The sequence below is a fragment of the Epinephelus fuscoguttatus genome, linkage group LG1 (genome assembly GCF_011397635.1).
Source record: "Epinephelus fuscoguttatus linkage group LG1, E.fuscoguttatus.final_Chr_v1".
In the NCBI taxonomy this organism is placed as follows: domain Eukaryota; kingdom Metazoa; phylum Chordata; class Actinopteri; order Perciformes; family Serranidae; genus Epinephelus; species Epinephelus fuscoguttatus.
This window is the reverse complement of record NC_064752.1, coordinates 35,298,106-35,320,713: the sequence shown is the minus strand read 5'-3', so window position 1 is coordinate 35,320,713 and position 22,608 is coordinate 35,298,106. Positions and strand designations below refer to the sequence as shown.

Here is a 22,608-nt window from a genome sequence, read left to right as displayed (position 1 = left end):
GGTGGGGTCAGGGGGAGTTTCCCCGTATCAGAGACAGTGACAGGTAGTTGGCGTGAATTCCTGTTTGAAGTGACTAATGTGTCCTGTTGGAAAGGCAGTCGACCACAGAGTGATGCTGAAAAAAATAAAAATAACAAAAGAAAAGTGATGCATAAAAGACATGACCACATGATGCAGTCATGTCTTTTGTGTCTTGCTCCTATCTAAGGGGGGCCTTTCACATGTCTGAGTCCAGGGTCCCACAGTCTTATTATTTGTCCATGGCTGTAAGCTGTTTGGAGTTACAACTAGCAGCTATGTCATGTGCATGCATGTCTGTGAGTGTGTTTGGGTGTACTTGGGTATTTGTCTGTAGCTAATCTCACAAACTACTGGACCAATCAGCCTACTATTTTGTGTGCACATGTATGACTGTATGCTTAAGGACCTCTTGTGGTTGTGGTGATTTACAACTTACGAAAAATCTGTTTTATCGACATTTTCGTTTCATACCCTCACTGAATGCTAACCCCTCCCTCCTCTTAAGCTGCAGGTTCTCTGGAAATTGGCTGAGGTAAAAAGTGGTGTGGTTTGAACCAAATTGATTGATTTTGAACCAAAGCATCTACAGATTCATTCCCTACCAGATGTGTTATGATCCACCTAATTTAGGCACGATACAAGATGAAGTAGCCCTCATTTTTGTTATCTTTACAACCATCTTGACTGTAAGGAAGCCTGGAGGGGAACAAAATCACCGGTGCAGCTTTGCCATGTTCCAGCTGCCATGGCTGCCTTGTACTGTCTGTCATATGGCATCATACCACACCAGAAGCCTTTCAGAAACAGAGCGTTTTGCTAATTTTTTAGACTTGCAAATTTTGTTGATATGGTCATTTTTCCTTGAGATTTATGCTTCTACTGTAAGTATGGGCTAAATAGTAAATGCTTTCCCTTTTTTGGTCCGTTTTGTTGTCTGCTGGAATTACAGGGATTGTCCACAGAGGCTGCAATAAGGGTGACCACTCAGCTACCTGGCGGAGATCTGAACACTACTGCGTGCACTTTTCTTGTTATTTTCTGAATTTATCTTTTAAAGTTGATTATTTGACATCCATTTATTATACTGAATAAAAACTATTAAAAATGTCCACTTTGGTGTCTTAATACGTTTTATTCATTCCCCAAATGTATTCCCCTTTGCAGTCTGCTTGCCCCCCATTGAAAAGCTGATAACCAGCCCCCACAAGAAGCCAAACTGACACCTTGGTGGTGGCCTATCACAGAGGTAAGGGGATGTGACAGTGCAGCAGTGTGCTGTCTGAACAGAGGTCAGAGCTGGTTTCAGGTGCCAGTCAGTAACCAGTGAGTCACTGCTGTGATCCTGTGTGTGCCTGGGAGTAAGCGGCCACGGCAAAAAAAAACCCAACCAACAAAACCAACACTGCTATATGGCTAAAAATAACTCTCTGTCACTTTCTCTCTCTCTCTCTCACACTTGTCTGCTCCTTCCTCGCCTTGGTCAGCCTTATCTCCCCCACTCTTTGCCTTTGCACATCCATTCCTACATGTCTCCTGTGGCATCTCCACTTCTTTGCTGCGTGCCTCGATTGTCTGCCTTATTACATATTCAGCTCCACTTCTATTTGTCCTTGCACTGACTGACATCTATTGCCATCTGTCTCATTGTACATCCATCAAAATGAAAGAGCCGTCTATTCTCTCATCACATTATATTATTCCTCTCTGTCTTACAATCTGTCTCATGTCCCATGTCTGTCACAGTCAGGCAGAAATGCTCATATGTTCATATATAAATAAATACATAAAAATATAAGTTCACATATCAGGCATAAAGGAATGAGGTGACAGGGTAGAGAGACAATAATGGGATTTATAATTAGTGTCCTGTGGGTTTGCTGACACTCTCCAGATGAGGTTTCACCACATACCAATTTAAATCTGGCACCTTCCTGACAACACAGTGATCCCATTTGAATCATTAAAACTAATGAACACTGATAAGCTTATAGGATTACACATACCATAAGTCACTGACACTTTGTGACCGGAATTCAACAGGTTTCTGTAAATGTTTCAAAATTACCTCCACGGTATCACTTTTCTACTCATGGCAACAAGTAGCTCCTTCCTGGTTACAGTGTCAGAGCACAAGAAAAAGTCTTTTAAGGCTTTACAGGGGAAATCTGGATGCTTCAATCACTTACATGATCATGAAGAAATAAGCTGGTGGAGAGATTCTATTGCAAGACTTTACAAGACTCCAGCAATTGTACAATATTTAGCAGAATGTTACTATTTGCACAAAATAAGGATGTTAAAAAACTCTGCTGCTGACCTGTGTCTTTTTTTTAACATTGCATAATCATTCTCAATTTTAAGTAGATTTTTTGTAGTATTTATGTTTTGTGTTTACACAAGAGAAGTGACGAAATCAAGTGTGGACCTTGGTATGTCTTCCTTTGGCACATTAACTGTGTGTTGATAACTGACAGTGTGCATATTGAGTTAGCTTGATGTGAAACAAGTCTTGCGGCATGGATCTAGAGATGGCAATGTTGGTGTTGATCATTCAGGTGAAATATCTTAAAAACCATTGTATGGATTGTCATAAAATTTTGCACAGACATTCATCATCCCCAGAGAATAGAGGATAAATTGCAACAACATGGTGATCTTCTTACTTCTGGCACAGTCATCTAATTGAAATATCAGTGTGGCCTATGCATCTTACTATATAATGACGAAAACTCTGTCTGTGTGTCTGTGTGTGTGAAAGCCTGTGCCACGTTTTTCTCCTCACTGACTTGGTCAATCCATGTGAAATTTGGCACAGTGGTAGAGGGTCATGGGAGGATGTGAATGAAGCAATATTACATCAATTGGCCAAAGGGGGGGCACAAAAGCAACCGATTGAAATTGCAAACTTTGAATGGGCATATCTCATGCCCCGTGTGTCGCAGAGACATGAAACTTAGCACAGAGATGCCTCTCCTCATGAGGAACAAATTTGCCTCAAGAATCCATAACTTCCAGTTATACAGATTTTCCGCCATTTTGAATTTTTTTAAAAACACTTAAAAAGGATCTCTTTGGAAGTTTGATCGATCTGCATGAAACTCAGTGAACATAATCTAGGGACCAATATCTAAAGTTCCCTCTTGGCAAAAGTTGGAAAACTTACTAAAACTGAGCTTCTATAAGGCAATGAATATTGCGGAGGGCGTGGCTCATCCCATAAAGGTGTATAACATCTCAAGGGTTTCACCGATCACCACGCAACTTTGTAGGCATATGACCACACATAATCTGAGGGGACCCCTCCATTATTGACCCCATCAAACAAAATGGGGGCGCTAAGGAGCTAATTTTTTATCTAGGCCTAACCGCCATATCGATTTTTACTAAACTTGGTAGATATGTAGAACAGGATGCCTCAAGGTGACTGGAGAAATTTAACTGTAATTGGCAACTGGGTGGCGCTATAACAACAGAAAAATACTGTCAGTGTGTCATTCTGTCTGTCCCGCGTTATTCTACTCACTGACGTGGTCAATTTACGTGAAACTGCACATAGGCATTGAGGATTGTCACCCCTTTTTAGAAGGTGACAAAGCTACTTTTTCCAAAAATTACACTATTAGTATATTCTTTTACAAAGTCACTTTTAAGTGAATTGTATGCATTCACCCCACAAGTTACTGCGCACACGCAATGATATATGTATCCCACCTCAAATGGACATCAGCTGTAACTAAGCAGCGGAGTTACACTGTGCACGTGCATTAATATATGCATCCACTTCAAACAGACATCATCTCAGCTGCAGCCGATAAAGGTAGGCTTATTAATTACTTAATTACATTTACACTGCTAAAACATGCACATTGATGTCAAATTAACAAGCTAACCAATTGCCATGCTGTGTAGGTGTATGTGCACGTGGGAAATTGCCCCATACCCCTCAACTTTGTGTGTCTGTGTGTTTGTGAGTGTAGCTAGGGGAGACTTTAGATATTGGTCAATTGTACTATCAAATTCACAAAAACTCTGTCTGAATACATTGCTCTTCTTAATGGGTTCAGTTGACTATTTAATCTGCAATTTCCTATGACCTGTATCCCAAACACACACCATGTGAAACTGTACGTGGGCAACTGTGCACTCAGTGGGTATGGACTAGTTATGTTTAAGACCAAATACCTGCTAAACTAATGACACCCCCATCAGCCTCAGCTGTACTTTGGGTTTAGTGCTTATTAGCATGCAAACAGGCTAAAGTAAGATGGTGAACTTGCCATGCATAAGTTGATGTTGTAAATCAGTCAACACACCTATATGTCACTATGACAACTTTGACTGTTCCTTATGTTTTTATTGTCTGTCTTGCATGACATATACTTTAGTAACTATTGCATCTTCAAGTGCTTCAAAAATAGTTATGAATTCCTACTCAGTTACTCAGAATATTCTATTTCCTCATTTGGAGATTAAAAAGAGCGTTGTTCCCGTGTGTTTCCGGAACACTACACCTCTGGTCTTCGTCTCCCCTTTTATTGGTACATGTCCACTGTCATAGCTGCTGCTGTCAGCAGACGTGTACCACGTGCTTGTGGTAGAACATCGGATACAAACAATACATGACATTCTCATCAAAACATTGTTCTACAGCATCACCAGTGTTCAAAAAATCCACAGGCTACCTTCAAGTGTTTGCATCTTGACACCCAAGCTTTATGATAACACTCATCTGCCCCTCTGTTTTCTTGTATTTTTTTTGTGCCCTGTTTCTGTTTCATCCTTGACAATTGAGCCCTCCTGTTAGAGTAACAACTAAGAAATTACTATCTGTACATTTGATATGCCCTTTTCAGCTATTTTAGCTCACTCTTTTCCTCCCACACATGACACACTGGTGCAGCTGGCTGAAAGGACAAAATTAGGTTTGTCTGCAGGGGCTGCAGAGAAAACGGGCAGAAAATATCTGACAGAAGGTCAACCCAACGTCAGTACAATGTCCAGCATGCCGCAAGCAAAGATTCACTCTAATCTCAAACTTCTGGGATGACTTTTGTCTAACTCTTTTCTGTTTCTCTCTATGAACATGTCCTTCAAGTTACAGTACAAGTAACATTGTCTGTGTGTGTAGGTGCATTTGTGTGAGTGTGTATTTGGCTGGAACAATTCATATTAATGGTCCAAAAAAGAAAAAGAAAATTAAAAGTAAAGGTTGCAGCAGCAGGCAAGAGGTGTAAATCTATCACCGGTACTGGATTTAACTGCTAATTGGGTCCCCTCTTCTTCCCTCAACCCTGTGGAAGCCCCTTCCTTAACTCAGAGTCACCTTTTAGTGTTTTGTTCACCATGACCATGTCTGTATCTAAAGTTGAAGAAAGTATACCTAACTTCATTCAGCTATGTTATATGTAGTCGTAGTATCCAGCTGCAGTAAAAGTATACCATTTCTTGATGCGAGCTGTAATGTGAAAACTGCATGTGCACTTGTGCATAAACAGCAATGAGACATACAGTTCACCCCATTAATTCAAGCTGTAAGGAAATAGATGTGCTCTAATACAACTTAATTAGAATCTCCTGTGTAGTTCTGTCACATTAGCTTTATTGTTGGATACAGCACGGTGACATGTTAATGAATTTCTGAGATCCTGCTCCTGTTCTCAGAATTTAACAAGGTTATATCCTGTGCTCATGTCGTTTGTGCTTATCCTCAGCAGACTGTGACTGTAACTGAATCCTGCTTGCAAAAGTCCTGATGAATGCCTGCGGCAAAATGCCTGCATCCATCCAGCGGCAGAGACTAGAGGTCAGACTCATTCCTGACTTACACAGCCATGATTCTCACGCTATTTCTAGGGACAGAAGAATGTTTGGAAAATTCAACACAAGATGGAAGATGCAGAAAAAGAAAACAAACAGGCGATATCCTCGTGATTCAACTGATTTCCAGCAGTAAGAATGATTGAAGATAAAATATAGCTTCATGTAACATCACAAGCTATCTAGGCAGGGGTAAATCTTGATGCATTATAGATTCTATAATTGTGTTGTCTGGTTTCTCAGTACTGAATATGCAGCAACTTCATTCATAATCAAAAGTAAGTATGTTCCAAAGAATGGAGACATAATAAGGTATGAAATAAGGCTTGCTTTACTATGAAGTAAACTATTTGTGTACCTTACGCATTCATTCAATCACAAATTTAACAATATGAAAATGTCAAATCCCCTGCAAATTCCCCCTTAAACTCTCTTCAATAAAATTACTCTGAAAGATGAAAGCCTTGAGCAAAACTTCTCAACCTGCACCATGTATTTCCATTGATACTAAATTATTGTTTGCAAACAGATAAAAACAAGGCCCCGGCTCTCTCAGCAGAGAAATGGCAGATTGGGAAAGTAAAGAAGTGCTTGGAAAAGTTAAGATAACTTTTCCAAGCACTTCTTTACTTCTTTCCAAGCCCTGGGTTTAGGAGGGCATGAACTTCAGCGTACATCTCTACATTTTTTCAGCTCACGAAGATTGAAATGTCAAATGCCATTAGGATCTAATGAGGGACAAGTGGGACGTTATAACCGAGGGCAAAGTTCTGCTATAAAAAGCAGAGCTGAACTATATGTCCGCGGCACAGAGGGCAATTATAAGGCAGACAGTAGGACTTTGCTCATACTATGAAATATAAAACTGAATATGTTAAATTCTATCTACTAGGTGGATAGGTAACAATTATAGTCTGAATGTCCCTCTAAGACTTTCAGTTTCCACATAATGACGCGCTGTGTTTAGTTAAAGCATTTTATAATGGAATGTGTGTACACAGTTTTATTCCTGCTTGAATGGATGAATGTTAACATAGGACATAACTGTTTGTATGTGGAGGGGGTCATATGTTGTGATAAACCCATAGAGAATTATTACCTGACTCTACAGTTCCCATCAGCTCCATGAAGTGTTTAAGCTCAGTGATTTCTTTCCAGTGCAAACGAATGTAAGCACTCGACTGAATGGACTTTATAAGTGGTTATCAGCCTCATAGATATGAGTTAGAAGTGGCCTGCTTGACCTACTAGTGGCTGTGATTGTTGTCATCAAGTGTAAAGACAGCGACCTCTAGTGGTTGTAGTAATTATGATGGGAGCGAAGGAGGAGGTCGGGTGATGTGGTATAAAGAGCAATAAAGCCCATGTACAAAGGTAGTCAGGGAGGATGGGTGGATTACTCAAACACAGGACTTTCACCCAAGAGACTGCTGTTTGTGTGGTTGTGAAAGTCAATGTGACTTATAACTTATTTGAACTGACATTCAAAAGTTCATCACGTTACGTTATGTAATGTAACAAATGTACTTATTTAAACCCAAACCATGTTTTTTTCTTCTGAATCTACTAGTAGGTGTAGTGAGTCCCTTCTAACCCATAGGCTGATAACCACATATAATGCCCATTCAGGCAATCCTAAAACCGTAAAAAAACAAAACAAAAACACCCCACTGTACAACCAAAAAAAAAAAAGAAAAAAAATTGGATGCTCAAGAGTCTGTATAATATCCTAAAATAATGCACACATAACACACATCCTACAAATTAGCGTCCCACTAATGATGATACATCGTTAAATTAAAGTTACTTAATCTACATAAAGGAAAAGAAACATGGCTGGTGTCTTTAGGTTTAGGCAAGTAAAGGTAAAAGTAAAGGTACTGTGGTTAGGTTTATAGAAAAGAAATATGGTGAGGACGTACCTTAAAATGACTCACAATTCACTTAAAGTTCCCATTGTTCTTAACTCCCGTCTCCTAGGGAAAGTCCTGGATTTTGTGACCCATCCACCACCCCAACTTGTCTTCTTAATAGACTGCTCGGGACTACTTTTAGTAGGAAAATGCACCACAAATTAATGAGTACAGCCTGTGCAGGTTGCACCATAGTTTCCTAGTTTCTAAGAATAGAAACCAACGCAACACCTACATTCATATAAAATCAATGCATGAACAAAGGTCTAAGGTAGCGCACAGAGGAAAAGCCTTAAACATAAACATGCAGCCTCAAAGGGGGGCAGCTAATCCCTAAATAACACATCTGATTGATAACAAAACAGCTCACACACCAAACTATGTTTTTTGGGACCTTGGGAGATTGATTTGTTAGAGACAGATTGGAAAGGAAAAAGACAAAGAGACATTCAGACAAAGAAAGGCACAAGCTATATTTATGGTTGCTTGAACATGCAAAACAGGTCAAAGGAACAGCACATGAAGTCTACTCACTTAACTAAAGTCCTTGGGAAAATGATGTGAGTGCACTGCAGAGGAACAGAAAGGAGGAGGACACGACACTTGGGGGGAAAGGAGACATAAAAGGAGCACAGGGCTGGTGAACAAGTGCGTGGGCAGTGAAATAAAGAGTCAAACTTCCTAGATGTGACCATTTCAAGCCAAAATGTCACATTGATTTCTCCTCATTGCAATTCAGTAACAACCTTTATGCTTGTGTATGGTATAACATTTACTTTATAAACAGACAGAGCTGATGTGTACTATAGGTCAAGGTATCTAGAAAAATGTTGCATTTAATGTATAAAGTGATGATTCATCTGACTGAGCTGTCATCCAATCATTTTTACAGGTGCATGACCCGTATTCATCATGTATTGGTTGAGATAAATGAAAAGGTTTGACTTCTTCAGCTCAATAAAAACCATCATTATTGATCAAACGCACATAACCAGGCTCATTATCTTCTCTCTACATCTAACTTCAGATCAGATAAATCCTCCAGGCTATTTGTTAATAGTAATTGCTTCATATTGCATTTGCACAAAGTCCCTTCTTTCTCTACCCTTCTTCACAGGTCATCTGATGAAGTTACAGTAGCTCACTAAAAAAACAATTGTTTTAGCTTCTCTCATGAAGCAGCACTTAATGGGTCGAGTCCCTAATGGTGTCTTGGGAATAGTGGGAGTATTGACAAAGAAAATCGGCCATGTACCAAGATTTTCATCAATAAAAACACAGGGTCTTTATTTAGCCCATTACAATTAATTTGCAGTATCTCAGTTTGTGTGATATCGAAGTATAGCATGAAGGGCTTGAGGGAATTGTAATGTACTGGACACACAGTACATAAAAGGCGCAACATGGTTATTTCTTCAGGAAGTATTTGTCAGTTACGCAATATGGTGAGCAATCTCACTGCAGCAAGTAAAACTGTTTTCAGTCCTGTGATTGTGAAACAAAGGAGAGCTCTGCATCACAATCTATGGCTGGTTACACAGGAGCACCGTGCAGACAGATGGCTCTGAAAACCAAGCATGATTTCAGAATTAAATGTGACAGAATATATCCTGCTCTCTTTGTGAGTGGGCATGCCAGTAGAAATGAAGTGCCATATGAAGAAACTATTCACTACTGTTTGACAAACAGCTCAAAACATGCTTCTTATAATAGAGAGTAAATAGAGCAATGGGGATAAAAAAAAAGCCCAGTTGCCAGAACAAAATGTTGGCAAAGTACATTTCTGCAAACCACAGATATGTTTGTACATTTTACAGGCATATCGTAGTTCAGATGATGTGTGTGAGCTGAGTTTCTCATCAGACTGGATGGCAAATGGCTTGACACATAGGTGAGACAGTAGCCCTTTTAAACAGAAATTGTGCAAATTTGCAGGAAAGTCCAATCAGTCTTCTTTCAGCATTGGCAGTATAAAAACAAAATTGGGGAGTGCGGCAAAATGCCGCCTACCTACTTCTGTTTATATAGAATGCGCCTTTTTCGGGGCAATGGGGGGCGTGAGCAAGTAACAAAACGTGTGGCTCAGCATGTAACGTAAACAGAGACGTGGGAGGGAAGCCCCGGCTGGTCAGTCCTTCTGCAATTCTCTCGTAAGTTGGCCCGTTCTTCACTGTTCCTGTCATCTGACGGTTAATGGCCTCTTCATTTGCGAGGGCAAGGAGGGCGCACAATGCCTTGTCTCCCCAGTTGCTCATCTTTACAGTGTCTGTTTGTGTTTCCCTCTTGCTACTAGCTGCTCACTAATTCCTGCTGTCAGCTGTTTCCTGTTTATCCACCACCAGTGGGTCACACGTGCGGCGTCATCAACAGCTCCTCCCACAAGTCTTCAACAGCCCCTCCCGTTGCAGAAGGCCACCTCTGTCTTTTTAAACTAAAAGGGTTCCGCCAATATGACTACCCTATGACTTGGGCACCTCTGATCAACTCGCCAATCCGGCTCTGTGCGTCTAAACGCTCACAGCTTGCCGGGAAAATGGCCCAACATTCGCGGAAAATCTGGCAGTGTAAAAGGGGCTAAAGTAACAGGTTGTATAAGGACCCAATTGCAGCACACAGGAAACCACAAAAAGTTGGTAATGACGTTTGATGTCACAACTCAGCAGGAACAGTGCAGAGCAGGTAAACATCACACAATACAGTTCAACACTCCAGCAAAGTCTCACTACACATACTCTGATGGCTTGGCTGGTCCAGCAGACTGAACTGGGCCAGGAAGCAGGTGAGTGGGCAGTGATGTTAGCCCAGACGCACATGCAGTTCGGTTCAATAACAGGCATGGGCACTTTGTAGGAGCAGGCAGGAGATGTAGTTGTGGAGGTCAAAGATCCAGAACCAGGTGAGCTCACAGTCCAAGTAGACAAACCAGTTGAGGACAGACAGGGGGTAGGTTGAGGCAAGGCAGAGGATGGAGAAGCCAGCAGGTGAGTACTCTCAGGTCACACACACAATGGTGAGTGTGGTGACACTGTAGGCAGGCAAGCAGGTCATAGGCCAGCAGGGTTGGCAACAGGAAACCAGTCCAGAAAAAAGTGCTGGAGAGTCTTGCATAAGTGGTGAAGAACAATCTGGTAAAGAGTATCTGTGACGCTGGGGTATATATGCTGGGGTTTATATACACTGGCTGTGAGTAATGAGGAACAGGTGAACTGAGTTGCCTTGATGAGGTGGGTATGGCTAGAGCTGAGGTATGGGGAAACCAGAGTGAATGGAAAATTACTGAATGGGAGCTGGGTAACTGGGCATACAGAAATAAGCAGGTGACCAGCAATACAGAACTGTGACAGACAACTGAGAGACAGCCACTGGCAGCAGACCACTGTTAGAGACCAACAAAAGCAGATTCTAACCTAGAGTTCATGACAAACGCAGCCATGTTTGTAGCAACAGGGTAGTTTAAGCCGAAACATGATTTCAGTCAGAACCACTGTAGTCAAGAAAACTTTATTTCCATTTGCAGTATTACATGTGGCAGTATGGCTCTGTTCTGGGGCTTCTATGCCTTTCCTAGAAAGCCTAAGGCGGAGAGAGCATACCTCCCTGCCCTTGTATGTGCCTACATGGAAAGCCTAAGGCAGGGAAGGCAGGAACAAAGACCCCCCAGGAACAGAGCACAGCCAGCATCAATGACAAACAGAAATGACATTGATAAGCACAGCATGAAAAGAAGGAGCTGGGCTGGAGGTGGGTTACAAAGCAGCTTACAGAGGACGCAGCAACACTAGGCAGGCCAGAGCAGTTTGAATGAGATTCGCCAATTGGTTGCATAGAAAGGAATCATGTGATCTATCAGCTGACTCCCTTCCATCAATCAGCTGATCCATCAGTTGATTGGCTGTTTGAGATCAGCTGATGTAGCTGGGACGGGAGCTAAGCTTGACATCGTGTCCTGCCTGAACTAACACTATGCTTAACGTTTTCCTAACCCTAACCAAGTATTTTTTGTACCTAAATCTAACTGCATGGTAACCACAGCATTGTCTCAACATTAAACTGAAAACGGAAATGTAAAGTTTTATCATATCTGCGATACATGTTACAAATATAACATATCTCTGGTTTGCAGAAACCAAGGCCAACATTTGCGCTGGTGAATGGATTGATAAAACACACATGAGCTGCTGACTATGCACCTGAGTGCCCTGAAGTAATTAAACAAGCAAATTGTTATGCCAATATTACTTTGGTGTTTGTTGCTGAAAGTTGCATTTTTGTAATCAGATTTCCACACAGATTTTCAATTTAATGGTCACACATTTTGATTTAGTAATAAAGGTTGGACTAAAAGGTGAAGAAGCACAAATCTCCAGAAACACGAGGCAAACAACCTGTTCAGGGAGAGTCCTCTGCACTTGCAGGCTGTCAGGTATGTTAAGTAGTGTTAGTAGTAGTACTGTTAAGTAGTACTGTTGGTGCAGGCCACTGTGGATAACCTTTCCTCAACAACAAACACTCAGTACCCTTCTGTCTGGCTCGAAAAATGACTTCACCGGTGGTCAGACACGCTGAATCCCCACTCAGCCTGATGCCCCACAGCAGAGCCAGAGTAGCAGAGTTTTTACTCAAGGCACACAGAAAATTTAATATTCTCACTCACTGGTTCAACCTCTGGGCCTGGCTCGTGAGCAGCTTAATCAAGATGCTGCCAGTCTGCCCACCAGCATGATGAAAACTATTCTAAGTATTCACACTTGCTGCACAAAATTGCACACGTTTATAATTGGTGTAACAGCAGGCAAATTACTGTTCTCATGTGTTGTTCTTCCTGCAGGATATGACAGATGAAGGCAAAGCTTCCTCTGCTGTGCTGCTTCACGTAGGCAGGGGCATCACTGAGTATTCCCTAACACCCTGGTACTGAACTGGGATCTGACCTTGGTGTTGTTAGACACTGTCACTCAAAATCCTTTTGAGAAAGTGCAAAAGAAAGTGTTGTCTCAGTCCACCAGTTTGTCCTATCTCTGCATGTCAATGGAGCTGGTGGTGCTCCACTAATCACAGCCTGGCCATAGAGAGGCTCAGCTCAGTCAACGCACTCAACAGAATAAATGTTGGATTTGTACATTTCTACAAACCACTTATGTGTTTTCAATCTTATGTTAAAAAGGCTGTGGTAAATATGTGGTTAGATTTAGGCACAAAAAACACTTGGTTAGGGTTGGGGGGAAAAGTCATGTTTCAGCTTAAAATACCCAGTTTGGTCGCTACAAACACATCCTGAAGTTCCTTTAAAAACTACCCACTTTTGTTGCTCTTGTACAGTGGTCTGCTGGTTGGCAGCTGTCTCACCTATGTATCATGCCACCCATCTTACCTTCCTCATATTGACAAACTCAGCTCATATACATGTAATCTGTACTATGTCATTATTATGAAACTTACAAATGTAATATATGCGTAGTTTGGAGAAATGTACAATGCCAAGGTCTTCATGGGTCCCATATCCTCATTCTACACAGCGTTCTGCCACATCACAGGCATTGTTGAAGGTGGTGTCAATTCAGGACATCTGACCCCTCAGATTCAGAGCAGATTACCTTGGGAACTTAATCTCTTTGGGGTTATCTGTCCGGATAGTGAGGGTGGTTCGTGAGAGCAGCAATACAAGAACAGTCCCTATCTCTGATTAATTTCAATAAGGCAGCTATTCCCTTCACTTACAGGGAAGTGCTTGTGTTTTATGTGCTCTTTTCAAGTGTTTGGCAGATTCTTCTTGTTTTATACTCTCCATACTTTGAGATCTACTAACTGATGAAATGAGTGCTTTGGATGCAGCAGTCAGCCATATCTTTCTCTCTGTGTGTTCTCTAATGTTTTGTTACATCAGTCAAATGCAAAAAGGCAGCAGAGGCCTGGGGAGCATTAATTGGATAAGAAGACATCACGACAACGCCCCAGGACATTTACCTGGAGGTGGATTTGAGAAAACTGTTCACTGCATAAGACACGTCTCAGTATCAGTGGCACAACCATGGTCACAGTTAAAGCTACAGTACCACTTCAATCATGCCATCATTCTTACATCAAAGTGCCTTATTTATTTATTGTAGTCAGTGAGAAGAACACTGAAACAGAATCAATAATTCCCTTGTAAAATCCCTTAAAATATGCTCTAATTCAAAATATGGTATTATTATTATATTCATCAATTTGTCATTTCTCTTATAGCTCATGAAGTTTGGCTTTCTTTTATGTGATTTATAAGGAAGAGATTAAATAAGAGCATGATGGAGATACATCATGCATATCACTGCTTCTAGGCTTTATATGTTAAATTTGAGGTCTTCTCAGTTGACAAGAAATTGATCAATAAATTTAACCAGCTGTGTATTTGTGTTTAGATATTAATTTAGAGGAATGACTTAATTTACTGTATTAGAATGTTGTACTTCATACAGAAGGCAGTCATTGTGGAGCATTTGTTAACCTAATTCTGATAGTTTTGGAAATATATCCAGACATAGTGGTTGCGCTTGCAGATGTGCATATATGATTGAATATATATTATATCGATATAGTCAAGTTGTGTTACATAATGCATACCGGTGTGCATCTCTCCTCTCTCACACCCTCCGCACAGCTCTCCCCCTCCAGAATCCAGCGACACTAAGAGAGACACGTTGCTGCTCCTCTGTTTAATCCAACTGTTTATTAGTCTACAGTGTGACATCAGTCTACGAGTTGCAGGACTATGCTTAATCAGTCTGTGAGATGAATGACTGCCACTGTCGTTTTTGACCATGCTGAGTCATGCTGTGCCGATTTGCATCTCCATCATCATGTAAGCAGCGTCATGCCACGCCAAGCTGCGCCAGAGATGGGGGTAGTGATGATGTCTCGCCAAGCAAGCCTGTGTGTTGTGACACTGAACTCACCTCTGTCTGCAGGAGATCAGAGAGAAAGGCATTTTTTAAAGTCTCTGTGTTCAGCGCTGAGAACTTTTGTAGCTTCTAACTGAATCTCTGTGGTTTGGAGTTTAGTTTCTCTCCTACGTCCTATTTTTATTTTAGATATCTGCTTTATTTTACTGTTTATGTTCGCTAAACTTCTTTTACCTGCCCTGCTGTGAAAAAAAAAAAAACATGCAGCAAAAATAACAGGGGACTTCAGCCGTGGATCAGCTTGCAACTGAACTTGTAGCTGAATTAGTAGAAAATACAGAGAGATGCAATGTGAATCACCATTCAGCCTGAAAATACCGAGATGTGAATATTTGTCCATATCGCCCAGCCCTATGCACTGTGTAGCACGCATTTCACACACAGAATTCGAATGCTAAAATAAAGTAGCGTACAATAATCATGGTAAATGCACTGCACTTAGATAGTATTTTTCCAGTCTTAGTGACACTGGTGCCATCTGCACATCAGTAATCATTTATGCACACTCACACACTGATGGCACAGCAATTGGGAACAATTTGGTCCAAGGATCCTTTAACATGTAGATTGCAGGGGCCAGGGATCAAATCATCGACCTTCCAATCCTGAGCCACAGCTGCTCCCTTATAGTGCGCTGTATAGTAAACTGGAGGTGATTTCAGGTGCAGCCCATGAGCGAACTGTCTGAATAAAAAGTAAGGGATTCACAGCTTGACTTGTGGCTTCTGCATCAGTAATGCAACATGAACTAAAGCACTAAACTTAACTTGAAACTCAACAGTTCACCACTGTGGAGCTGCCATCCACAGAGGACCTCTACACCCATCTTTGCAGGCAGAAGGAAAACAGGATCATCAAAGACCTGAATCACTGCAGCCAAAAACTGTTCCTCCCGTTGTCAGGCTGCTGGCAGACGTTCCCACACCATTAGGCTCAGGGACAGCTTTATCCACAGACCACAAGATTGCTGAACTCTTGAACACATCACTTGACATTTTACTCACTGCACTGGTACACATAACCTAAATACTGCTTCTACTACCTGTTTATACATGCACACACTGTAGTTTACATCTATATTTATTTCATCCAGTCTATATCACAGTTAATTCATTTTATTACTACTGCATACCACCTACCTCTGCACTATTTTATGTATTAAGTCTCGGATTATCATCTTAACTTGCGTGTTTTTCTTTTATACATTTTGTAGTAGCATTGTTGGAGGGAGTCTGAAAACAAGAATTCCATTGCCACTGATTGCTTCATTGTAATTGTTGTGCATTTGACGGATACGGCTTGAAACAATACACAATCTATCCATCAAGTGGCCAAACAGGTACCTATATCCACTCATACCGCCAAACCCAATTCTGAATTGTATAAACATTATGTACTCTTACAAAGTAACTTCAATAAGAGATTGTAAAGTCAAAAAATACTTAAGTTAAAAAAGTATAAGAATAAAAGAGTGAAAGTAAGAGTCAGAGAATGAGAAAAATAAGCTGGGAAGTCAAAGAGAGGGAGAGGAAGAGGCACAGAGGGAAAGAAACAGAGAAGGTAAAATGAGAGGAGGCAGTGATGTGGAGCTGCCCGCAGCAACAGCAGCTTTTAGAAGGTGAAAGTGGACCCTGCAGTTTCCAGGAAAAACATTCCTGTGTTAGACACTAATAGGCTCCTCTGTCTCAAAATGTTGTATTTGCTCATAAAAAATAAATAAATAAATAAATAAATAACCAAACACAATTGTATATGAAGCAGTTTTAAGATGCTCATAAATCGTAACAAACAAGGATCAATGACTGTTATGAACTTTTTAGAAATTTAATACCAGAAAAGGAGCATTAAAGGATTATATAATAGAGCGCCAAAGTCTGGCCCCCTTTCATGTTAGTCTCCGTATCACTAGCTCTCAACGCTCGGTGTATTTTCGTAAAGATTGTTCCTTTTGTCATGTCTTTTTGAAAAGTTAAAAACATTAAAATGGGTTTTTCACTGAATATTCTCAGATAAACAGGTATCTATTTCTATACTGGCTGGGAACCCCCCCCCCGAATGTCTCCTTATTGATTCAAACCAAAACAAACGTATCATTTTGTGTAATTTGTAACAAACATCTACAGCTCCTATGATGCTTCTAAAGTGCTTCTGTACCTAAAACTTTGTATTCAGCTTTCCTGTCATGTCTCACATTTCACCTGTAAAACCTTGCTTACCAGGCCGAGCAGCAAAAGCAGCCCATCAACAGCAGCACCACAGCCAGTGTCCACACTCCATTCAACCACATGACTGACAGAGCTCACAGTCCATACCCAAAATCAGGTACCCAAATCAATATGTGTAAAACGTGGAAAGCAATGACTTGAAAACACATCTGAAACATGTAACATAATGCACCTCCAATAAGTCACAAGAGAAAGATTTTAAAATGAACAGTCAAAGCAGAAGCAGCAGAGTCCACAACACACTGGGCCAGATGGATTATGTACACACAAAACCATGTGTACACCTTTTCCTACACATAAACTGGTAATTATAAAGAAAGTGGGGTGAGAATGTGCGCACCTCATGCATTCTTCAGACCAGACATACTCTCGGCTTTAGCTGAGATAACAGAGGGTGATGATGAGGATTAGACTAAATATAAGTTGAAGGACAGATAAGTTTGTTTTTAGGTTGTTAGCTAATTCCACTGATCATGTTATCATATTTCCTGCTTACACAGTGTGCTGCAAAATGTCAATCAAAGGTGTATCTATAAAGTTAATTCTAAATGATTTATAAGGGCTGAATGTCATTTTTATTTGTATTTAAATTAATCTTCCTGATAATCAACTTTTAATTTGATCCCGTGAGGCATTTTGTAAAGTCAGCTTCAATATGAGTGCTGTAAATGAATCATTGATCATCCTTTTGACGTTTCATATTAATGATGATTAAGATTAAGCATGATGATGGTTCGCAGGAATGTAATGGATTAGGGGTATGGAGGCTACAAATACCCACAGCCATGCGTAATGATGCCTGTTCTGGCTGGTGGAGAACCTCTCTGATGCAACACAGAGGGAGAATGCACCTTCTTCATTGTATTTCTTGTTGACAGGTCTTTTGAATTGTGGAGGGTCACAAGTATTCATATGCAAACAAGTGTATAAGGGCACTTCTATATCTATTTATGGCAAACTGTGGGCATGGAAATGAGGCTTGTGTCTGTGCGCCCAGCCCCACAATGACTGAGATTTATAAAACACAATCAGGTGTACGTAAGGCTTTATAAATCAGATGAAAAGAATACACACGCATATTTCTTCCTTTGTGCATACACACAGTTTTAGTCGTGAATCTGCACAGAGTTTTATACATCTGCCCCCCAGATTTTAATTCCCTAATACAGGCCAAGCTCTCAACACACTGGATCCTACATTTCCCACAATTCATCTCAATGGTAATAGCCCTGATGACATCACCAGGGTTATTTTCCACACTTTGTAAAACTCACTCCAGAGCCATGGAACACATTACACAACAGTGTATTCACAGGCTGAGTAATACATCTGAAGAAGACTAAACTCTTCACAATGGGTAAAATGGGTACAGTGCCCCTTTACAGTATATATTACTGCCAGTATCCTGCAGTTATGAATATCTCACAGATTGCAAAACTAACAAGAGAAATAAAAACTGTGCGTCATGATCCTAGTTGAGCAGTAAAGGCAAAAGCTCGGTGGAACAGCCTTCATGACTTAGCTGCGGTATAAATATCCCAGAATGCAATCAGCAGATGACAGAGTTATAAAAGACAGCATCTAAGACAGCTCTGTAACGTCAATAGGCTAACACTCATTTTAAGAGCTAGTATCAGATTTTCTTTTGCTAGGCGGAAAATGTTTTTAAAGTTGTTTTTAAATTGCAGGCAGAGTTGAGGTTGGCATGAGTTACCATGGTTATGCATCTCCAATCGGCAAAGAGGCTCTCAAAAAAACAGTGTGGTAATTACAGCCCAGTGCATCTGAAAAGATACATACTGCCATTTATTCAGACAAAAATATGAACAATAGTACACATAATGGGTGTGCATTGAATAGTATGCCACTGTGGACGCAGTGGCAGTGCATGTCTTATATTGTTAGGTCAGGTCAGAATTTTGAAGCACTTTTGCACCCAGGCCAAGAGGACCAGAGCAGTGTGAAGAAAGCTACCAAGCAAATATCAGTAGAGAGATACGCACTGACCAGCAATAGTTCAGATTTTCTAGTACAGTTAGGCTAAGAAATGATTCAGCAAAGAACATCTATAACTTGTTTGTATAATCCAGTATATTAAGTCAGGAGCACTCTGGTCATTAACTTAATACCATTACTGTGAAAAGCTTGTAAATCAGCAGGGATCTCTGACCCTTCCTAGGACAACCATTAGAGCTCAGCAGTTGTATAATGAGGATACAAAACACATAATTTTATGTGACAGGACTGCTGAAACATTGAACAGCAAGTATGTTGACTAATGAGAGTCCAAAGAGGAGATGGAGGTGCTGGCAGAGTGCGGGCAGCAACAACCACCCGACAGCATGGTGTGACAGGCAGCAACTGCTTGGATTAATGAGGGGCTGACAACTTTAATGGACTGTGAAAGGCTGAAGTGACAACCGTGGCTGGTGTTGGTTTAGCTGACAATAAGATGATGACAAAGTATGTGTAACACTTTACTTTAGAGAAGCATTACTTGTCTCTGCTGACATTGTGACCAATATGTTTGTGGTCCTTGTTTTATCTATTTCCATGTCAAATCCCATGTATGTGTACACATTTAACTTGGCCTTTAAAATTGAATATGATTCTGAACTGACTGGGCTCCAAAACCTGACCCTTGACCCTGATACAGTGTGTACATGTTCAGCACACATTTAGATGAGGTTACTCACTTGGATGAATGGGAAGAGGAGGCCCACAGCAAAGTTGGACAGCCAGTTTACTGTACCAGCGATCATGAAGGCAGCAGGTCGGTAGGACTGTTCAAACAGTTCCCCGGTCAGGATAAAGGGGATGCCACCTAACAAAGAAGAAAGAAGGGCATCAAAATTACAGAATTACAGCCCTGCAGTTGTATGCTTCACATACCAGTCAAATTTCTTTAACAGTTTACATCCATGTCTATGAAAACATGGATGCTTCACACCCATTGATCCCCCAGCAACAAAGAAGATCTATAGGTTAGGTTAGGTTCTTTAATGTCCCCATGGGGATAATTGTTTTCACACATCATCAGTCAGGTTGGTTTCAGGGCAGCATACACAACATATAACAGATAACAGACCCTCTTCCCACATATTCCCCAGATAACAAATAACAAATAACCCTCTCCCACACATACCACAGAAAACCATATAAACATAAACATGACATAGAAAGTGTACAGGGGTGAAATACTAAATCTACATGTTTTTGTTTAGGGCTGTGATGGCTGAGGGGACAAAACTTCTTTTAAAACGGTCTTTTTTCCAGTCCAGTACCCTGTATCTGCGGCCAGATGGGAGAAGTATGAAAAAATGGTTCAGGGGATGGTTGGGGCTGTTTACTATTGCACATGCTAGGCGTGTGATGGCAAGTTCATTTGCTTCTGACAGGCTGGGGGTGGGGAGGTTGATTATTTTGGATGGTGTGTGTGTGGGATTTTGAGGAGTCTGTTTTTGCTGGTGACAGTGAGCAGGGTGAAGAAGCAGGGGAAACAGTACATTAGGATGGGTTGGATGATGCTTTTGTAGAGGAGTAAGAAGAAGTGAGGGGCCACAGACAGTGATTTCAGTTTGCATATGATGTAGAGCCTTTGGTGTGCATGTTTGTGTGTGGTAATGACATGGTCGTTGAAGCTGAGTTTATTGTCTATGGTGAGTCCTAGGTATTTGAAACTGTTGACTTGTTCAACTGGTTGTCCTCTGATGAGTGTGCAGTTAAGTGTAGGGGGTGTCTTGGATGTGTGTATGACCATTTCCTTTGTTTTGTCAATGTTTAACTGGAGGTAGTTGTCTGTGCACCACTGTGAAAACTGTGAGACTGACTGTTGATATGCTATGATGGAGTTGTTGTCACTGAGTAGACCTACTATGGCTGTGTCATCTGCATATTTGTAGTATGTGGTGACAGGGGATGGGCTGCTGCAGTCATTTGTATAGAGGGTGTAGAGAAATGGACTGAGAACGCAGCCTTGAGGGGCTCCGGTGTTGGTGGTGAGGGGTGATGATGTTGCTGTACCTACTTTCACTGTCTGTGGTCTGTTGCTGAGGAAGTTGTATATCCAGTGAACGTGGAGTGGAGTAATGTCCAGATGTTGGAGCTTTCTGATTAACTGGTGCCGCTGGATTGTGTTGAACGCAGAACTAAAATCGACGAACAGGACTGATGCAAAATTGCTTGGTGTCTGGAGATGGTGGAGGAGGGAGTGGAAGAGGCATGCCACTGCGTCCTCAGTCCCCCGTTTTGGCCTGTATGCAAACTGGTGAGCGTCCAGTTGTGGTCTGACGGTTGGCAGGATGAGGTGAAGCATGATCTTTTCCATACATTTCATGATTATGGGTGTGAGTGCAACTGGACGGAAGTGATTGGGCTCTGAAGGGTGGGGTTTTTTGGGTATTGGTGAAATGGTTGAGGTCTTCTAGAGGGTGGGAACTTGAGCTGTTCTGTATGATTCCCAGAAGATGGAATGGAAGACTGGGGAGAGCTCCATGGCACAAAGCTTTAGCACCCTTGCCAGGATGCCATCCGGCCCTGGTGCCTTGCCAATTTTGCAGAGGCTGGCGATCAGAGGATGTACAGCTGTCGCTGTACATCCTCCTGAGTGAAGGATGGATGCTGGGGTTCCTCCAGGGGGAGAGCTTTGAGTAGCTCCTCACAGGCGGCGGTGTAATCCTGGGTGTCAAACCGGTTGAAGAAACTGTTCAGGGAGTTGGCAAAGTTCAGTGGGTCTGTCTTTGTGAGACTGTCCTGTCTTGTTTGTTGGCCAGTCAGTATTTTTACTTTTTGAAATGCTTGTTTTGTATTCACGTTCCTAAACTCTTGCTCTAGTCTGTCTCTGTACTGCATTTTGGCTTTGATAATGTCATTTTTTGTCTGTCTGTTGAGTATCTTGAGTGTGGCCCAGTCTTTTTGCTTGAATGCGTTCTGATTCTCCTTCAGGGAGTGTTTGATGTGGGGGGTGATCCAGGGTTTGGAGTTTGGATATTTGGTGACATTTTTCACGGGGATGGTGCTGTGAATGCAGAAGTTGATGTAGTCCGTGATTAGTGTTACCTTTTCATCCAGACTGCCCTGGAAGATGTCCCAGTCTGTGCAGGCAAGAGAGCCCTGCAGTTGTGCCATAGCATCCTCCGACCATTGGGTGGCGCTGTATGTTTTTGGTTTGATGCATCTCAGTTCTGGTTTGTACTGCGGAAGGAGGAAAATGACGTTGTGGTCAGACGAACTGAGTGGTGGGTGAGACCGGGCTCCGAAGGCGTTGGGAATATTGCCGTAGCATAAGTCCAAGATGTTATCTTTTCCTGTGGGAACGTCCACGTACTGGTGGAAAGAGGGCAGGACATCGCTGAGAATACAATCAGCAAAGTGTCAAGATGGACACCCAAGATTAGTGTCATGATAAAGTATCTGACCAAATATTTCCCCTTCTTTTCCTGAGATAAAACATTCAATAATGGCCAGAAAAGTGTTTTAAGCAGAACATGATGATGTTACAGTCAAGCTGACCTTTTATCTTTTGGATATGAATTGTCATCACTTTCTTATTTTATCCTATGAGACATTTGTGTGAAGTTTTGTCAGCATATGAACTTACTTACTTAGCATATTAATTTTTGAGTTATGGCCAGAAGCATATTTTGCAAGGTCACACTGACCTTGACAATTGACCACCAAAATCCAATCTGTTCA

At 41.4% G+C, this 22,608-nt stretch overlaps 1 protein-coding gene across 5 annotated transcripts in view; it reads right to left on the bottom strand.

The window, feature by feature from the left end:
* Positions 1–22,608, bottom strand: part of slc2a9l2 (solute carrier family 2 member 9, like 2) — a 171,297-nt gene that overhangs the window by 5,592 nt on the left and 143,097 nt on the right. For all 5 annotated transcript variants that reach the window (XM_049574593.1, XM_049574598.1, XM_049574607.1 and 2 more), the window contains one exon: positions 19,611–19,738. In XM_049574593.1, coding sequence (XP_049430550.1) covers positions 19,611–19,738 — 128 coding nt within the window. The remainder of the gene's footprint in view (positions 1–19,610; positions 19,739–22,608) is intronic.